This window comes from Pimephales promelas, chromosome 17 (assembly GCF_988280905.1).
Source record: "Pimephales promelas chromosome 17, fPimPro1.hap1.1, whole genome shotgun sequence".
NCBI classification, from domain to species: domain Eukaryota; kingdom Metazoa; phylum Chordata; class Actinopteri; order Cypriniformes; family Leuciscidae; genus Pimephales; species Pimephales promelas.
In genome coordinates this window covers 19,141,897-19,161,716 of record NC_142785.1, presented here as the reverse complement: position 1 = coordinate 19,161,716, position 19,820 = coordinate 19,141,897, and the positions used below count along the sequence as shown (strand labels likewise).

The window sequence follows — 19,820 nt, the reverse complement described above, 5'->3', positions numbered from 1 at the left end:
GTTAACCACGTCTGACTTAAAGGTGCACTCATTTTTCATTGTTATTATCAGAGTCATTTTTATTAATATTTCTGATTGCTGTAGTGTTCATGTCCTTTTGGATTCACACTGACACCATGTAAAAAAAACTCAAAGTTTCTGCTTTACATTTTTAAGTACAGTCAACTTGGATGTTTAAGTCATTTCAACTTAAATTCCTTTAAACTGACTTTAAAAATGAGTTGAATCTTGTATACCATAAAAAGTTGAAAAATTAGTTAAAGCAGTGTAGGAACATATTCATAACTCTTTGATCATATCTTTTTTTACAGTGTAGTGACGTGGATACAATCATGCTAGTTTTTAAGAATGATAAAAGGTGGGTTAGCATTTACTGTAGCTGGTCATGTGATCTCAAAATGGCTGACTGAGGTGACTCACATTCAATATTTTTTTAAAGTGTTTTTAGAAAAGTGCACCTTTAAATTATGTAAGCAAATTACAGGTACACAATACATTAGTGGAGTGAAACGTTACAGCACTATCGGGGGAACAAGTCTCATCACATGCATGAAAGACTTCATGGAAAATTGTATAATGACATAATAACCATATTTTTATTTTATTTTTTTTGCTCCTGACACTCCAATGTTGGATTGGTCTTAGGCATTGAGTGTTTTCTGTGTGCATGCTTTTGTGCTGTCAATATGTGTCTGCTGGTGGGGGTAAGTGTGTGTGTGTGTGTGTGTGTGTGTACGTGTACTTACCATGTGGCTAGAATTGCTGGCAGATCCTTTGGACACGCTTTAAGGCTCTTTTGATGCGGTATAGAAGCAAATATTTACAAGTAATAGAACTTGAAGTTCTAGTACAAAAAGAACCTCCGCTCTCGGCTAAGCATATGGTGTCAGGTGGAGAATTGAAAGCAGGGAAATGAGGTCAATAATTTGTTTTAGGTCCATCTTTAAATAGAATCACTAATGATTTCCCTGTTGCTAATGGAGAACTATTCCACTATTAGAATATTTTGCTCTCTAACTCTTGCTCACATATGCACAACCAATTCATTAGTTGTCCTTTTTTTTTCCGAATTTTTGATTTTGTTGCACACGTTTGGGGATTTTTGGGCGTACTGAAGGAGTGCGAAGTAATTGTAAACTAACTGGAAATTTATTCTAATTTATTTTGGCAGTTTAAAAAACTGTTTATTGAACATTATAAAATGTGCCTGGTACAGTTCAAAATAGCAATTATGAACAAGTTCCTGTGGAGTTATTTCAGATCTTTCTCTGGGTTTTGGTTGTTTAAAGAGTAACTAAACCCATAACCAACTTTTTTTAGTTAATGATCTGTAAGATCTGTCTGTATAAAGTGTTTTATTTCAACAATATATGGTGTAAAAACGTCTTAGTGCTGCCCTCTTCAGGTTGAACGGTGGCTACTGCAGTTGAATTTTCCTATTGGATGTTCCGCACTTCGTGACGTACGCAGGTTTCATCTCACCACGCTCTTGGTACGAGCGGCAGTATAAAAACCAGCTTGTTTCGTCAAAACCACTGTAGCGAGTCAGGAGTTGGAATTGCGAGTATTGAAAACGATCAGGATAGAGTGTTTTAGCATCTATTTCGTGTCCTCCATCTCCGCTGGGGTCTGCCCACTTTTTCAGCATTTTTCAAATATTACCAGTGGCTGGAGTCAGGATCTGACCAGGGGTTTAGTTACCCTTTAAAGTAGTTTTTCAAGTCTAAAATGGTAGTCATCCATGTTTCCTTTTGTCTCCGAGTATGACAAGTTTAGTTTGAACATTTTCTGTTTAGTCAGATTAAATAGGCTGCTGGTATTGTGTACAGAGAAGATTCTGTCAAGCCATTAAAGAAAACTATATGCAGAGACAGAAAGGAATGTTTGCACACAAATGAATTTAGCCAATCACTCAAAATCATTTGTGATGCTAATATTATGCAAAGAAAGTTATCTCGGGATTCTTATGCAACGCTTGTCAGGTTTCACGATAGGTGCTTTTGGTTCAGTCATGCTCAGGTTTGCTTTAGGCAAACATAAAATAAAATATGTCCAACAGCTGAGATCTTATACAGAAGAGTTCATGTATCAAGGCCGCCTCTTTCTTGCTGTTCAATCGACATTTAACAGACCTACACACATCTGTTTTGCTGTCATGTTTCCCCTTAGCTCTCCACTGACCAGCTGCCAAAGCTTCCACATGCTCATTTCATTCAGCTTCTCTTACAGGATGTGCCTGATGAGACATGAATCTAGTTCATGACAGAACTGAATGCTTTATAAGACAACTTAGCTTTAGTCACTATTAGACTGGATGGTGCTGTTAAAATAATATTGCAACATTATGAAGAATTCCCTGGCTACTAGTAGGCAGTCTTATAGTGTTGTGCGATTGGTCTTTTGTAAAGATGTATATAGTAGAAAAGTTCAAAACCGCAATTAAGCACATGAATGAGCTTTAAAATAATATTAGGTTATATAATGTCAAACTTTGTGAGTACGTAACCACTAACACTTTAGTGTCAGCTTCAGGAATAAGCTTTATGAGTAAGTCTGTCCACATTCAGCGGCCCTGGCAGCAACTACTGCAATCAATCTGAAGGAGCTTTAAGTTCTCCATGTCCTTATTATAAGCTTTAACAATTTAGAACTGCAAAAATTCAATCAGCAGCAGCAAATTGTTAGCCATTTATAATATCTTTTATTAAAGAAGCACCGCAGTTAAGTTTGATCGGCCCCCTGCAGAAAATGAAATTCTGAGGTGGGTTTGGTCAAATTGGATCATATTTCTGAAAACAAGTCCGTTTTTGCTATCCTATTACCTTGTCTTTCTTTTTCTCTAACTTGACTTTGCTATAAGCTATTGATTGGTGTAGACTAAAGCTCACACATTTTTAGGGTTTTTGTTGTTTGATTGAGGCTTCGTGCTTTGCCGCTCTGCCTTTCTGTTATCCTGCCTTTTTGCACTTTTTGAGGCCTGAATCAAAAAAAACCCCACTGTCTACAGAATTCTAACAGCATTTTTTTATTATTTATTTCTTGATTTTATTTGCCTCTGAGAGCCTTTTGGCTGTGATATTAGCTCACTTGAGGGCTCCAGAGACGATATCAAGTGTCAAAATGTCCGTTTATTGAGTGCACGCAGATCAGACCTGCAATCGGACCTTTCTCCAGGGCCCGGCGTATTGTTTCAAGTGGTTAGGGAAGGCTGAAGTGATATGCTTCTTGATTTCTCAGATATCTTTACCCATAAAACCAAAATGTCTTTGCACAGGAGTTTCGCAGTTTGGGTATTGCTTTAAGAACATGGTTTGTCGAGTCATTTCTTGGAGATAGTTAAATAAGTTATGCATGACAGCAAGGAATGTATCTTGTCAAAGATAAGGACGTTCGTTTTAATGACCTCACAAGAATATACATAGATTATGCAATAAAACGGATATATGTACACTTATGCAATATTTTAAATTGAGTGGTTTGAGTGCGGGCTTGATCAGGTTTGCTTATAAGGCGTCAAAGGTTGCTTTAGTCGACCCTCCCCATTTTCTCCTGAACTTCATGCGAGGTTCTCCAGCATCTGTGCTGGTTCTTACAGGACATAACCCTCCTTGCACACTGGATATTTTCAAATCTGCACGCATAAATGAGATCTACCGATAAAAGGCTATCTGCCGTGATATTTCCAGTGCAGAGTTTCTGGACATTTGGACATTAGTTTGTGATCCAGGTGCAAACAAAAGGGTCCATGTCTTTTCTTTTTCTCTATTCCAACAAACACCCCCTGTGGGCTCTAACATGCATGTGGATGTCTGTTTTTGCTGTCATGTTTGTATTGGTTATGCTAGTTTTCCGTCTCAGTGGTCCACTAGCCACATACCACAGTTTCCATATGGGGGGATGGGGGGGGGGGGGTTTAAATACGGTACAATGTGTTAAGAAGCTGAAATTGGCAACTGAAAGCAAAAAAAATGATTGAATAAATAATTATGTGTGGGCCTGCTGGTAAGCTTCAAACCAGGTGCCATTTCAGCAACAACAAAAAAAATGAATCTAAATTTAAATCTGTGTTTATGCAGATCTTTTGTGTTGTACTGTTAAACATTGTGCAAACGGTGCGTTTGTGGTTCTGGAAAAATAACGATTTTGGGAGGAAAAGTAACTTCAACAAGGCCATTGTGAATAATTCTAGTACTCATGAATTTCCTAGCTTCACTGTGATCAAAAACTAAACTGGGAAACATCACAACAGTAGAGTCCTCAGTTACTCAGGCGTCCTGACCAATCAGAGGCCAGCTAGCATATGATTGGCTGAGAGAGCTGAGAGTCTGTTTAACCTATGCAGCGTTATCGGGCAACACTTTCTTGTAATTGTACAGAGCCTTGAGGAATCTGGTCAAGTCGCTTGAGCAGTTATTGGGGTTATCATGCAGCTAAAGACGCAAGGGAGAGCAGGAAATTGATCAAATGTGAAGTAAATCTCAATACAGATTTCAGCGGATAAAGTTCTGAGAGTCTTAGCGCTGCATGTTTCAACCTTCAGCTCATTGGACCAGGTTCAGGAAGTTCTGGGCCAAATGGACATGTGCAACTCAGAATATCTCAACAAAAAAATACACACAAAACCTCTGAAAATCTACTGTGATCTCCTCTCACCGACCACCCATTCACCACCCCACCTTCACCCTGCACCTGTCAGTCCTAGATTTTTTGGGTGGTGTGATGTCAGGTTTTCTTGTGGTGGGCTGTTTTCGACAGGTCCAGACAATCAGCGTGTTTGTCAATGTCAATGTGTGATTTTCAAACTCTTTGTTTATGGTCAGGATTTTAAAGGAAGATATTTTTATGGTAATTGTCGCTGGTCTATTTTACTATATATTTATGTAATAAATATGTGACTCAATTTACATCCCGGACTCCCTGGTCTGTTTTTGCTATTATCTTATACAGTAGCTCCTGTATTTCCTGTTCTGGCCGCATTGGAGTTGGTCCAAGGACGCAGGTGCTGGGCTTTCGATTTACAAGAATTTAGTCTGACATATTGGTTATTTTGATAACACTCAGCAAAAGCTGGAACACTCCTAAAGCACTTCATGACAGATCATCCCTCCGAGGACCGGGGTTGGGATGTCCACCGCATGCCAAGACCGAAAGGAGTGTAACTGCCCTTGGTTGAAGGGGAATTCTGATTATTTGTACTCGGCACAAAGGCTTGGTAACTATTATGGATTGTGTCTGGTTGTCAGAGAGCCAGTAGCTATAGCGAGTCTCTGCGGATGACAATTTTTACATTGACTCATTTAAGGTCGGCTTATATTTCTTTAATTTTACGCTCTCTTGGGCACTCTTTGTGCGAAGCTTTCTTTTTGTACTGTAAGAAGAGTCTCAAGAATATGTTTTTCATTAAATGGTCTCCTAACGGTGTCTGTACTTGTTAGTGTTGATGTTTGTATATCAGCTTGGCAAATCTTTCTTTTTCATTTTCAGGATCTCTTAACTTAGACCAAAGGGTTCTTATAAGGGACCTATTGTGTAAAATGGATTTATTTTGGATGTAGTTTGGCAGTGTGTACACAACTACCCTATAATGATGAGTATAATCCTATAATCACTCATTTTTAATCCACATAAAATAAGCAATGTCTAAGAACAAGCCGTTTGCAGATTCACAAAGTGACGCCTCACGACTGCTGACGGATACCCGTCTTGGGTAAGTTGTACCCTGTCTGCCATTTTCTCCAGGCCAGAGTAGCCAACACTATCTCACGACCAATTCGTACGAATTCGACGCATGATTAAAAAGTGGCTAATTCGTACTAATTCGTACGACCTCACTCGTACTAATTCGTACGATTTGTCTAAACCCACGTGATGGTTAAGTTTAGGGGCGGGGTAAGGGGTAGGTCATTCGTACGAATTCATACAATTGGCCAATTCGTAAAATATGTACGATTTAGCAAAATCGTATTAATTCGTACGAGTGAGGTCGTATGAATTGTTACGAATTAGCCACTTTTTAATCATTCGTCGAATTCGTACGACTTGGTCGTGAGATCGGGTTGGAGTAGCTGTAGCGATAAGAATGGCTCATAAGCAACTCAAGTGTTTTGTTGTTGGATGTAAGAGTGAACATAACAGTCCCCATCCCGACATCAGAGCCGCTGAAGACGCAGTGGATTTGTTTTATTTATCCATTAGGGAATGCGCCACCATATACCTAAATTCGTTTATGTGTGCACCTTTAATTGGAAAACGATCTACCACCAAGAGTTGATTTTGATGTAGGTATTATCAACTGGACAACATTTTGAGATTGCAAAAGGCGTGAAAGACTATCGGCTAATGTGTTAAGCGCTAGCTCAAGTACTGGGGAGCTAAGCCATTAGTTGCTTTGTTGGTAGTCAGCAATATTTAAAAATTTATACGACATTTAATAGTGAGCCAAAGCATGTGTTGACAGAACTGGGCTAATATGGTCATACTTCCTGGTTCTAGGGAGAACTCTAGCTGCTGTGTTTTGGACCAGCTGTAGTGTGTTTATTAAGCGTGCAGACTTGAAATGTTAGTATAGTTAAAGACAATAGAAAAATGGGACCCAATACAGTGCTGAGGTGTTCATAAAAAGAGGAAAACAGATAAATGTTATCAATGTTGAAGACTTAATCACATTTTTCTCAATCCAGCAATCATTTGACAAATAAGCTGATATACTGATTCACATACACATCTTCATATTTAAAGGTGATCTCAGTAAAACAAAACAAAACATAAAATAAATTGTTTTTTGAAGTTATATTACATCTTTTCACAAGCTCAAAATACCCCCCAGAACATAGCTTGTCAAAGTTGCCCCTTTTTGGGTGTGAGCAAAAATGTATAATGCATAAAATGTAGTATGTAAGGAATGTTGCAATCATCAATGTTTCCTCAAAGTTAAGAGCAGCTGTGCTGATTGTTAGTCATTGTCATAGAGAAATCCTGTAAAAACCAAGGGGGTAATCCATCGACCGGAAGTTGAAGCCTCGCGGGAGCTGCCATCTTATAGCAGAACTTCACTTGCGTTAGCATTCCCATTGACTCCCATTCATTTTGGCGTCACTTTGACGGCGAATAACTTTACATCTGAGGCGTTTCAAGACCCCATTTGTCCTTTATTTATTTCTAAAGAAACACAACAATGTATAAAATGCTCCATTACCTTGTAACGTATGTTATGGCCCCGTAGAAGCACTTTTTTGTAAAGTAGGCTAACGATTGCTTCATACCCACGCGACTCTCTGTCACACAGTAGAGAGATTACTGTATGGACAGGGGAAGAAGCTTGCGGCAATCGGGGAAACGTGGAGCCAAAATGACAAAATAATTAATCAGAATATAGCAAAAGTTTCTCCTGCTCCTAGCTCATGGACAGCTCCTACTCACACTCTCCGCCTCTGCATGTTTCGGAAGGGAATGATTCAGATTTCTCATGCCACAGCACTAAGACAGACGGGAAACTCACGTCACATCTACGTCGTCAAGCTCTGTTTGAGTCTGCGCGTCAGGGACGGAAGTGCTAAAAAATCGCCAAAAACGGGCTTCAATTGTCTCAATGGAGTTCCAATGAGATCGCTCTGTCCACTGTCTATGGTAAAAACTCCAATGAGATCGCTCTGTCCACTGTCTATGGTAAAAACTCCAATGAGATCGCTCTGTCCACTGTCTATGGTAAAAACTCCAATGAGATCGCTCTGTCCACTGTCTATGGTAAAAACTCCAATGAGATCGCTCTGTCCACTGTCTATGGTAAAAACAAGGGTTGTTCCATTTCGTAGGGGAATATTTCAACCCTTGTAACTCTGTTTTAAGGGCCTAGGGGTACACTCGGTAGGGCCTAGGGGTGAATTGGGATTGAGCCTATATATAGACTATAGAGAGTAAAAAATAGGTAGTGTCCCCATGGAATAATTCCAAATAAAGTAACCCCTCAAATGATGACTTTTGGTGAATATTGTATTCCAGGGGTCACCAAACTTTTTTCTCTGGGGGCCACATTATCGTTCCTGACTGTGATGGGGGGCCGGGGCTATATAAAATAGAATTGTGTGACCAAGACCAAACTGACCACCAGCAGGCCTCATAGTAGAGATTACTAGCCTGGCACAGCCATATTTGTTTATCATTAATAGTTGTTTGCAAAAGTAGTAATCGAGTCTTCACACTTTGTTTTAATTTGAAATACCACAGATTTTCCATTTATTTATTTTCGAATACAAATAACATCAAACCTGTCAAGGTAAGAAACATCTGCCTAGTTGAGGTGAGTGGCACTGGTAAGGATGAATGAAAAATTATAAATTATAGGTAGGCCTGTTACTATTTATAATAATTGTGTACAGCACTTAATAAAGGTCAAATAAATAGGCCTATAAAATAAATAAATAAACATTGAAATTATAACAACAACATGAGTAATAGAACTAGTCAGCTCTTATGCCTATCCAGGTGAGCATGCTCAATAAACAACAAAATACCAAATGCAGACATGTTATTATTTTCCAAAAAGCAATTTAAAAAAATAGGCCATGACGGGCAGAGGGGTTGGGGGGCCAGTCAAAGGGGTGTGGCGGGCCTGATTCGGCCCGCGGGCCTTAGTTTGGTGACCCATGTTGTATTCTATCATGGATTATAGCATATTATAATACAACTATTAGGCCTATATATTTATAGAATAGCAAAGCTAGCCAATACACAATCAATATACAAGACTGAACAACCACATAGATATATAAAGGCTATCATGATCATTTTTCCAACAAGTGCGTTCCGTATCAGTTCAATACGGAACAAGATTTTTATGTGTCAAATACGAGACGATTCCGTATTATACGTATCGTGTCCAAATTTTAATCCTAACTGTTCTATTTCATCAGAAACGATCTTAAAACAGGGCTTTAAGTGTAATATCGAACTTGTCCTTGAACCAAAAAATGCACACTTGTTATCATCTACCCAAATAATGAATCAATGAAGGTGTTACGTGCCTTGTCAGCCGCAAGATTATACTGTATTATTTGGAACGGTTGGCAACCCAACCTCGGACGGTAACTTATCTTAGGCAATTTAATGATAACTGTTGCAGTGCCACTGCCCACAAACATTGATGCTAAATAGTGCTAACTTCGTGAAATAGTAGCAGTTCCGCATCACAATCCGTACACGAAAACTCGCTTCCGAACATCAGAGCAACCCTTAACGGATTAGACCAATGAAATTTTGAAATGTCTTTTACTGGGGGAGGGTCTTATCTTTGTTTCTTAGCTTTGATTGGTTTATTTTTGGCCTATGAAATGCTCATAAATGGCGATTTGCTGAGGCGCCGCTGGGTGGGGAACTATGTTACGCGTCACAAGATTCCGTACAGTCATTGTTGGGAGCGTAACATGAAACCGTACAACGGGGATAAACAACGTTTATGGACACCCTGCCTCATCGTGCAGGGTGTCTTATGGTAGTTAGATTTCATTATGACAAAATTTACTTCACATTTGACTCTTTGGGTGACTTTAAAGTCCTTATAGCTGCAATCGTTGATCTGCAAAATATTGTTCCATACGGAAAATGGCACGTTCGGCCACCACAGGTCGTTTCCAAGACCTTGTGAACATAGTTTTTAAACCACCGTTGAAAATGGGATTTTATTAACCGTATAAAACACATGTTAGGTTAAAAATGTTCAACACCAATAACCATTACGTTTAACTTCAATACTATTGACCACATGACCAAAACTTCATTCATTTCATTTGCTGACTCTCTTCCCTCCTTCACCGGTATCTACGTGAGATCCCAATCCACCTACATTTTTAAATGTCACTCGGGTGTCATTGTACTTATCGCTGAAATGTCGTCTTCAAAGAGCGTGGACTTCGACAATGCGTGAAGAAAATCAAATATGACAAAACAGAGTTTCCAAAGGTATATATAACTTTAGTTGACCTGGAAGTGATTCATTGTACATTTGATTCAAAGGGTCACTGTATGGATTCATGTTACGGAAGCGCCGCTGTACGGATTGTGATGCGGAACTGCTAGTGGAATGTCACTTACCGGAAAAAATGGAGCGAAGTCCTCCAACAGTGTCGGTTAGTGCAGTTTATAGCAGAGCAACCCATATGTACGATATTTCAGTACAAATGTTCAGAAAGGATACAGAGGTGGTATGATGTGTTGTCAGTGCAGCAAATTATCAGCTGTCATTGAATCTGTCGATCAAAGTTAACCACGCCCTTATTTGGCATACATTTTATATCTAAATACGACCTAAACTAACGAGTTAGAAAAAAATCCACCCCCCTCACAGTTGTCAGGCACTCGGAACCTATCAAAAAATACAATAAAAGTCCATGGGACCAACCTGTAAAACTGTGAAAACGGACATTTTAACATGGGGGCTATGGATATTTGCTCCCTTTTAGGATCTCCTTCTAGCGGATTTGCGATGTATTGCAGTTTTTCGCACTTTCGGGTAGACTTCATTTTTCAGATTAGAATGTTGCTAACCCTCAACAAGTGACAACTTTTAACATGCAATATAAAAAATATCTGTGAGGTATTTTGAGCTAAAATTTCACATACAAACTCTGGGGACATCAGACATTTATTTTACATCTTGTGAAAGGGGCATTAGCTATACCACCCCTTTAAACTGTCAATTTGAGATTTGAATCCATGATGGATTAGGAAATTGTTCTGCACAAAAGAGGGTTTTTAAAGACACATTACATTGTTGTTGTTTTGTTTCACATTTTACGTTGTTGAGCAATATTGCTATAGTGCAATATGTCTGTATCAGCACACTGTGATTACCTAGGAAGCCATGCTAATTTACAGCCACATCGCTCTGCTCCTTATGTATATTTATAGTAAATTAGATTTTTCAAAGTTTAATTATTTAAAGGTGCAGTCAGTAGGCTACACTCTAAAAAATGCTGGGTTGTTTTAACCCAACTTTGGGTCAAATATGGACTAACCCAGCCGTTGGGTTAAATTTTTACATTACATTTTTAACCCAACATTTCGGGTTTGTCCATATTTGACCCAAAATTGGGTTAAAACAACCCAGCATTTTTTAGAGTGTACTTTTATTTATTTACTGTATATTGTATAAATTGTTTAATAGATTTCAAGTTTATAAGAAGTCAAAAAGCACCATAGAACTGACCACATTCTATGTCTTAAAATAAGACTTGATCTCTGATCGTGACCCTCTGCTTTCACACTGCCTTGCTTGTAACACACAGAAACTGACTGTGACACATCCCCATCCTCTCCCTCCCCCCCCCCTCTCTCTCTCTCTCTCTCTCTCTCTCTCTCTCTCTCTCTCTCTCTCTCTCTCTCTCTCCCACACACACACACACACATGTTTATAACTGCACACGTATAAACCCATTATGTAAGATCCTCCCTCTCTCTCCCCCCACATTTCCTCAGCTTCACTCACGAGGGTCAAGTAAGGACATGCACAGAGAAGGGAGAGTGAAAGAAAGAGGGAAATGGGGCCTCCAAATCCTTCCATCTTCTACTTACCTCTACACTGCAAAAAAAAAAATCACTTTATCAGTCATTTTGTAACGTTTTCCACTAAATTGACCAACCTTAAAACAAGTTACTTGAATAGAAAAATAACATAAAATAATAAGACTTTTTATTTTTAAAGCATATACGATGTTATATCTTGAGGGGAAAAAAATTAGTGAGCTTTATAGCTTTCTTTTTTCTTTATTAATGTTTGTTTGTATTTTTATTGGTCAAAAATACTGATTTATTTTAACAAGCACACATGTGTGCCACATTCAGAGAGTAAAATCTGTTCCAGAGGTGGGCTTTCAGTGGGAGATTGGATGAAAATAAGAAAGATGGCTATAGAGAATGTTTTTCGGCATTCTCGAATAGAAATACAAGTCTAATTTCAATAAAACGAATAAACCTAAAAACAAAACAAAAACATCAAACCAGCCCTGTCTCAACTGTTAGAGCACTTCCTGACCCTTAGAGTGTTTATGAATGGCTGAATGGGAATATTCTGAACAATAATACCATATTATTATAATAATAGCTTAGACGCAACGGGGGGCTGTGATGAGGGGAAACTTAGGTATGTTGAGAGGCAGACAGGCTGCGGGAGGCAGGAGGTCCTGGGACTGGGTCAAGCCTTCAGGGATGCAAAGGCTGTTTACATGAGGAAGGGCAGACTGCGGACTGTCAGGTTACGTCATGCCGGCATGCGCTGTGTTATGCCTCTTATATAATACGAAAGGGAAAGAGAGAAAATGGACTTTGTATGGAATGTTCTCTTCCTGATGCTCTTTCTTAAATCTGCTTTAGTGTGCCTGTTGTTGGGTCGAGACGTATACTGCGCTCTCATTCGCCATTAAGCTCTCAGTCATCAGGGCTGATTTATATTACAAGTAAACCAGATACTATTGAGCTGCATGAATGATCAGGGAACATTAAAACAGACGTTTCCTAGACGCTTGACCTTGACACTTCTGAAATCTGTCGGGATAAACTATAGTATTTGAATTAAAAGAATAGTACATGCAGGTTTCAATGAAAGCACACGGCAAGTTCCTCTGCTTCAAAGTTTATGTGAGGACAAAGTAGCATCATAAACCCCTTAAGCTGAGAAACCCCTTTCGTAATAATTGTACGGATATTAGGCTAGCGCTAGGATTTTGTTGGCTTTAGCAGTTTGTTTCAACTGGTTGCTGTTCTTAGGGCTAAGGCCTTGCTTTCCAAGTCTTGATTTCAGTCTGTTTACATTTCTCATAATATTAGTTTGATGTTAGTGCCATCTAGTGGTTTGGGTTGTTCAATTGGCTTTATGCACAGCTCCACTACTTCCTGTAGTGGACGATTAATATAGGCTATATATGAAGAGTTCAGATGCAAAAGCCTCTAAGTGCCATTTGAAATTTTCTTCTAAAATGATCATTTTTATCAAGCTTGTATATTTAAGTTCAGTAATTTCACTTAAATGGCAATGAAGATTACCTATTAATTGTCATTAAAAGTGAAATTACTGAACTTAAATATACAAGCTTGATAAAAATGGTCATTTTAGAAGAAAATTTCAAATGTATATATATGTATATATCTCACAATATAATATTTTCCTCATTATTGTGTACATTGCACATACATATCCCATATAAATGTGAATAAACTTTATATAGTACATTCAAACTTTATACACACACAGTACCATATTTTATCAAATCTTTATATTAGTAAGTACTGTATATTATTGCATAAAAAATTACATAAATTAGAATAAAAAAGTACATACATATTTTTCAATGTATGAAAAAGCAATTATAGTAATATTGTAATATTATTGTAAGTATATTGTAATATTTTAAAACAAAATATTGTTCTATGTTCAATATAAGTTAAATCAGTTAATAATTAAAATGAGTTAGATGTTCATATGTAAGAAAATATAGCCTATTTTCTTTGCATAAAGGATATCTTTATCTCTTTTTAAGGGTTTTTATGCATTGCAACTGTTTAAGGATATAATATTTTGCAGTGTTATTAGACTGAATTTATGTTTAAAAAAAGGTTTAATTAAAATAGATGAATGCTAAATAAAAGATACAATTAGGTTTGATTCATTAAAGTTTTCATAGTAAGGTGCTATAAGAGTCTGTTTTATTTTCTCAAACATGGTAAAAAATGCATTCATCTTGCAACTAAATTCTTTGAATAAAACACAAATATCCTGTTTAAGCCACAGTCTTAGGATGGCCGTGTCATTTGATTGACAAAAATAAAACCGATACTTCAATATACAACAGGATATGTGTTCCACAGAGACTGAACAAATATAAAACAAACATGAATAGCAGTGCAAAAGCACCAGTCAAGAGGTAGACAATTCACAAAATCGAAAGCGATTGTGACTAACACACTGTGCATTCACTGTGTCAAAAGAAAGTAAATACAAATGAAAGTAAATAATAGTAGTTGAGAGTAAAGAAACATTAAAGAAGCTGTATGTAAGAAATTTATTTCAAATAATCATAAAATGGCCCTGATATGTCACTAAACATTAAGAAATCATGTTCATTTCAAAAACTTATATCACTGACAACAGTAGTCCAGCCAACTGATGTTGATGTTGTCATGTTGTTTTTTGTTCTGATGCTCCACCCTCCACCTATCTACCAATCACAAAGTCAGTAGTGTTGCAGCATCCGGGTTGCCAGCTCTTCTCTAGTTACCACAGCTGCAGCTACAAACATGTCGGATAAAAAAGGAAGGGGATACACGGCTCTACAGTAATTTGAAAGTGATTGAAGTACCAGTTTTGGCCACAATCTTACATACGGCTCCTTTAATGTCGTGACAATTGATCCACTTATTCAGTGTGCCATGCCTGTCTCTTAATCGGCAGGCCGTCACATACCCGCTCTCGGTCTCCGTCTTCACTCCGGGGTCTCGCAGGCAAGGCCACAGTGCTGCGAGATGCAGGCAACCTCTGAGCGGTGTCAGCAGAATGGCAGGTGACTGAATTCCATGCTCTGCGTCTTGGGACGCCCAATTTCCTTAGGTTTGGACTGTTCATTCCTCCATCCAGTGAAGAGAGTCTGTTACCTGACTGAGCTGCAGACCCCATCAGGGAGGACTCTGAGTGTGTAGCACGGCGTCGTGGAAGGGTATTAATGACACCTCGGACAGAACCTGGAGTGGGGTCACTTTCCAAAACAGAGGTAGATTGATTTCGAGGGAGTGCTGGCGGATTAGGTTTTGGATCATGTCCCTCAAGGGTCACCTGCTGCGCCTGCTTTCTTCTCTGGGAGATTCTGCTCTGGATCTGCTGAAGTTGGAGCTCAAAGTTATACACTTCTTCGGTCAGCTGGTTGACGCGGTCGAAACCTGCCAGAAGGCTGTCAACACATGGCACCAGACGGTCCACATAATGGTGAAAGTCAAAACTGTCTGAAATTATAGATGAATCGGAGGCCAAAGAGGAGGCAGAGGATGCCTGGCGGGGCCCAATGGGACTGAGCGGGACCGAGCAGTTGGAGGCTGCGGAGCCCTGGGAGGATCTGGAGGGTGGAGGAACCATTCCCTCAAATTTGACTTTGTGTCTAAACTACAAAGGAAATAAAAGTTTGGGGTCAGAAACATTTATTTTTCATGTGTTATGTTTACGTTATGTTATGTTATTTTACAAACACTTTATCATGCATTTCTGAATTTATAACTCACAATTGCAACTTTATATCATGCAATTCTGAGGAAAAAAGCCAGAATTGTGAGATAAAAAGTCGCCATTACCTTTTTTATTTATTTTTTTTTTTTTTTGGAAAAAAAAATTCTGCCAAAAGTGTCTTATGCTTAGCAAGGCTGCATTTATTTTATCAAAAATACAAACTTTAATAATTTGAAATATTATAAGTGTATCCCTCAAACCATATTCACTTTATATAGCCCTTAATCTTGTATTTGGGTCAAAAATGGGCACCCATAGAAATGAATGGGAAAAACTGTTATTTAGAGCATTCTAAAATAAGCCAAAATAAGACACCAGGTGACAGCAAAGTCACTTCATCTTTACGTTTTAGCTCTAAGAACTAATTGGAATGATATTTTAATGTAGTTAAAAAAAAAAAAAAAATAAGCATAATTTACACAGAAAATATGGTACCTTTTGAAGTAAATAAATTAAAAAATACCCCCAAAATGAAAAAAAAAAAAACACATAAATGGATAGACAAAACTTTATCGAAGACAGTGATATAATATTTATAATGAATAAAAATTAGGATTCCTCTGTGCCCACATTTGTCCACAATTACAGGATTAAAGGACAACTCCGGCGCAAAATGAACCTTTGGTCTAATTACACATTGCTACCTAGTCAACCGTAATCTGAGATTTGTTTTCATGATTGCCGAATGTAAATAGTTGTATCTCTAAAAACAGTTTAGCCTTTAACGCTAGTATAATGCTAGTATATAGGGCATAGAGTAATGACAAATAAAAATCGCTTGTTATTACCACTAACAAGGCTCAAAATAGCCCCACGCCAACACGACAGCATAACAAGGGTCCCTACATTCAAACCGAAGTATTGAGAACGTTGTTAGTGTCCATACAGTTTAATAAGAAGATATTTTATACACACAGTCAACTTCGCGAATACAGGAAGAAGCCATCTTTGAAAAAAAGCCTCTACCAGTTGATCTACGAACGCCGATCCATGTGCGCTGAACTGTGCAGAATCTCATATGGTCCGTTGTTTCCAGAAGAAACACAAACACGAACCATTTTCTTCTCTTCAATATGTATACGTAGCCTACTGTTCGCGCTCACTTTATCACCTTATTCACATCTCACCAGCGCACTTGGATCGGCGTTCGTAGATCGACTGGTAGAGACTATTTTTCAAAGATGGCTTCTTCCTGTATTCGCGAAGTTTACTGTGTGTATAAAATATCTTCTTATTAAACTGTGGACACTATGGACACTGACAAAGTTCTCAATGCTTCGGTTTGAATGTAGGGACCCTTGTTATGCTGTCGTGTTAGTGTGGGGCTATTTTGAGCCTTGTTAGTGGTGATAACAAGCAATTTTTATGGTTTTAGGGTTTTCTATTTATACTCTTTCCTATTCTATTTTCGGACATTGTATTTGTACCTCTTTGGTCTTGCTGAGCCCCATCCAGAGCTTGAGTCGTTTAATGAGAAACTGTACCATCTCATAGTCCTGCGGCTCCATGGATGGTCGGTAAATGTCCGTCTGTACCATTCGGTAGGTTCGAATCAATACAGCTGCACATAGACGCCCCAGTACCCAGAATCCAATGCCTACAGCAGACAGGCAGTAGAGGGGTCCCACCACTGGATGATGCTCACAAAGTCGACGTAACCCCATGTTCCCCTTTAACAAACAGAGCAGAGAGGAACTCGCCTGCCCAAAGGTCCTAAAGCCCTCCACTGTACCCGAGAAGAGCTGAAAGAGAAAGATGTTGGCTTCGTTTTCAGGTGCAAAAATGATTTAGAGCAAAAATACAATGGAAAGTCAAATGAAAAGAAAACACTGTACCATGATGCCTGTGTGAGAGAAAAGAAGCAACAGGAGGAGCAGCAGAAACACCACGCCACAAATCTGAGGGAATACCTGTCGAATAACTCGTCCTATCACCATCCATCGCCTAACAAACCGCAGGATCCCCACCATCTGTAAAAACACACCTCTCAATACCTGTTCTACACCTTGACTGACCAACAGAAACTGATCATAAAGCTTGACGTAGAACATAAGGCACTTTAAGACCCAAAGTATCCCATTACTGCAATTAATTAAACTCGAAAATTGCATGCGGCATTAAAACTCATGATTTGTAGGTCATTTCTTAGGTCGTAGTAGGTGTGCTAAAATATATTTGTTAAATTTATAAATGTTATAAGATATTCAAGATTAAAGTTTGAAAATCTCCCATTTACATAGACTGTATACTTCCGTATTGTGACAACTGACCTTTCGTCGGCCCCTCCCCCAAGACGGCCATTCTCCAAACACACATCATAGCAACCGTTACTATGTGAGCAGGTCCATCAAACATTGACTGTCAAACATGTGGGTATACCTCTTCCCATCATGGCAATCTGTCGCGCTGGCTGTGTTTAACCATTTAAGTAGTAATAATAACTAGAGGGCGTGGCTTTTGTGAACGGTCAATAATTTGAGTTAAATGTGCAATGGAAAAAAGTAGGGCAAAGACTTGGTTTATTTCGATAGTCCACTTTAGACATTCTGCTAACTATAAATAAAGTTTACTGAGTCCGAAATTTTCGTAAGTGTTTTTTCGTGTTCGTCAGCCTAAAAATTTGTCACACACAGAAACCTTGCACACTGAGTCCGATGCATATTTATTAAACCTTTGCGGGGAAAAAACGCACAAAAATACAAAATGGATTCATCAAGCAGTGAGGATGATTTTGTTGCCCTCTCTCTTACTGAAAAGAGAAGAAAGAGAAAATATGGGCTCTATGCACGGCGGTATTTCCGATGAAGGATTAAGGATGCTCGATAACTTCCGCCGATCGTAGAGTCGGTATGCAATACCGAGAATTTATATTGAATTTTATACTCCATGGTTATACTACAGAAACGTTAGTCACAAAAACAGATAAAACAGACACCCCTCGTTGTGTTTATGCTTCTTTTTTAAATTAGATTAAATACACATAACTATAAAATTACATCTAAACGTATGTACGTTTCGTTTCAAAGACGGGAGGACAGTAAATTTTGAAGACTCTGCCATAATCCCGTTTTCCTCGGTTCTCCTCCGCTTAAATCTCCACAACCGGAAATGGACGAGCATCCTTGCGTCAAATGCGGAACTTATGCGTAAATATAGCCCATTGGGTCCATCCAATCCTGAAATTGCGCCGAGGAAGGAGAGTTCCACTTCCTTATCAAGGAGTCGCGAATTTATCCTGAGATAAATGGAACAGTTTGATGCTTTGCTAGTGATTCTGGAGCCACATATTAAAAAGAAGACCACCAATTTCCGTGAGCCAATAAATCCTGAACAAAGACTGGCAGAAGCGCTGGGCAGACAGAACAGCTGTATAGGCTTCGGGTTATATTGTACCCAAATAATACATTAGTAATCGAATTGGCTGCTCAATCACACCTTAATCGATCCAAAATTTTGGGGAGGTTTCCTTTTCTAATCCGAAAGAGAGAACATATAAACACTTGATCAAATTGAAAACCGAAACTGAAAGGACTGCACATTGTGAATTGTTAAAAAAACATCTCAAAATGCTGGCTGTGGATGCGAAAAACGCAGAAAGTCGAACCCGATCTGCTTAATTTTATGACGGGCGAAAGTTTCGGGGGCAGTGTGTAAGCGTGGTTGATATAACGTGAGGTTGATTTTTTTTTTTTAACGTGCGAAAATTTCAGATGCGAATTTCGGACTCAGTGTGCAATGGCCTTAACTTTGCAACTACGTCAACTACCAGTCAGAGTACTAGTTGACTGTTAGAATAATATATAGTAGAATTTTTTATAACTCTTTATTTTGATGGTTCCTCTCACAGACATTCTACTTACTATAAGTAACTTTGAAAGTACAGTACATGCATCTCAACTTATTCTACTAATCCTTACTCTAAGTCTACTAATGCTCTAATGAAAAATGCAAAGTTCATTACTAGTTATGGAAATAAAGTGTAAGTTACTTCCATGCATTGGTTGTTGTTTGGATGGAGGCATATCTAAATGTGAGCTTGAGGTTGAATATAAAAAACTCAGTTGTAAATGTCTGTCGTTTCACCAGAAGATAAAGTTAGGACATTTCGAATATAGAAAAAAAACATGGAATGAATAATATCCATTCAGTGAATATATTTGACTGCTGTTTTGCAGCATGTATTAATATTTCCTTCAGGAAATGCAAATCTAGTTCCAGAAAAAAATGTTGACAAATCATTCCTTTGTTTCAGGACCAATAGCCTACCTTTAGAACCAAGATGGTTAATAAGATTGCTGAGAGCTGATTGGATTTCCTGGCCAGTATGGCAGCACTGTGAAAGTCAGCAAAGGATGTGGGCCGGGAGCGATGTCTGGAGACGCAGACTTCAGTCGTGTAGAGGAAATACAAACGAAGAACAGCTGCTGCTAGTGTCAGAAGAGCTAACAATGGCTGAAACCAGCACCAGGCTTGCCTCAGGTATTGACTTGGCTTCATGATCAAGGCCCATACTTCAGCACTCACAAAGCACAGGGCGAACAGCAAAAGCACAATCTAGAGA

At 38.6% G+C, this 19,820-nt stretch overlaps 1 protein-coding gene across 1 annotated transcript in view; it reads right to left on the bottom strand.

The window, feature by feature from the left end:
• Nucleotides 1–13,670: 13,670 nt before the first annotated feature.
• The window catches only part of pkd1b (polycystic kidney disease 1b), a 35,280-nt gene continuing 29,130 nt past the window's right edge, over nucleotides 13,671–19,820 (bottom strand). Inside the window, exons 39-42 of the mRNA XM_039661319.2 lie at nucleotides 19,526–19,813; nucleotides 17,095–17,229; nucleotides 16,687–17,001; nucleotides 13,671–15,139 (exon numbers count right to left, since the gene is read on the bottom strand). Coding sequence (XP_039517253.2) covers nucleotides 14,402–15,139; nucleotides 16,687–17,001; nucleotides 17,095–17,229; nucleotides 19,526–19,813 — 1,476 coding nt within the window. The 3' untranslated portion in view covers nucleotides 13,671–14,401. The remainder of the gene's footprint in view (nucleotides 15,140–16,686; nucleotides 17,002–17,094; nucleotides 17,230–19,525; nucleotides 19,814–19,820) is intronic.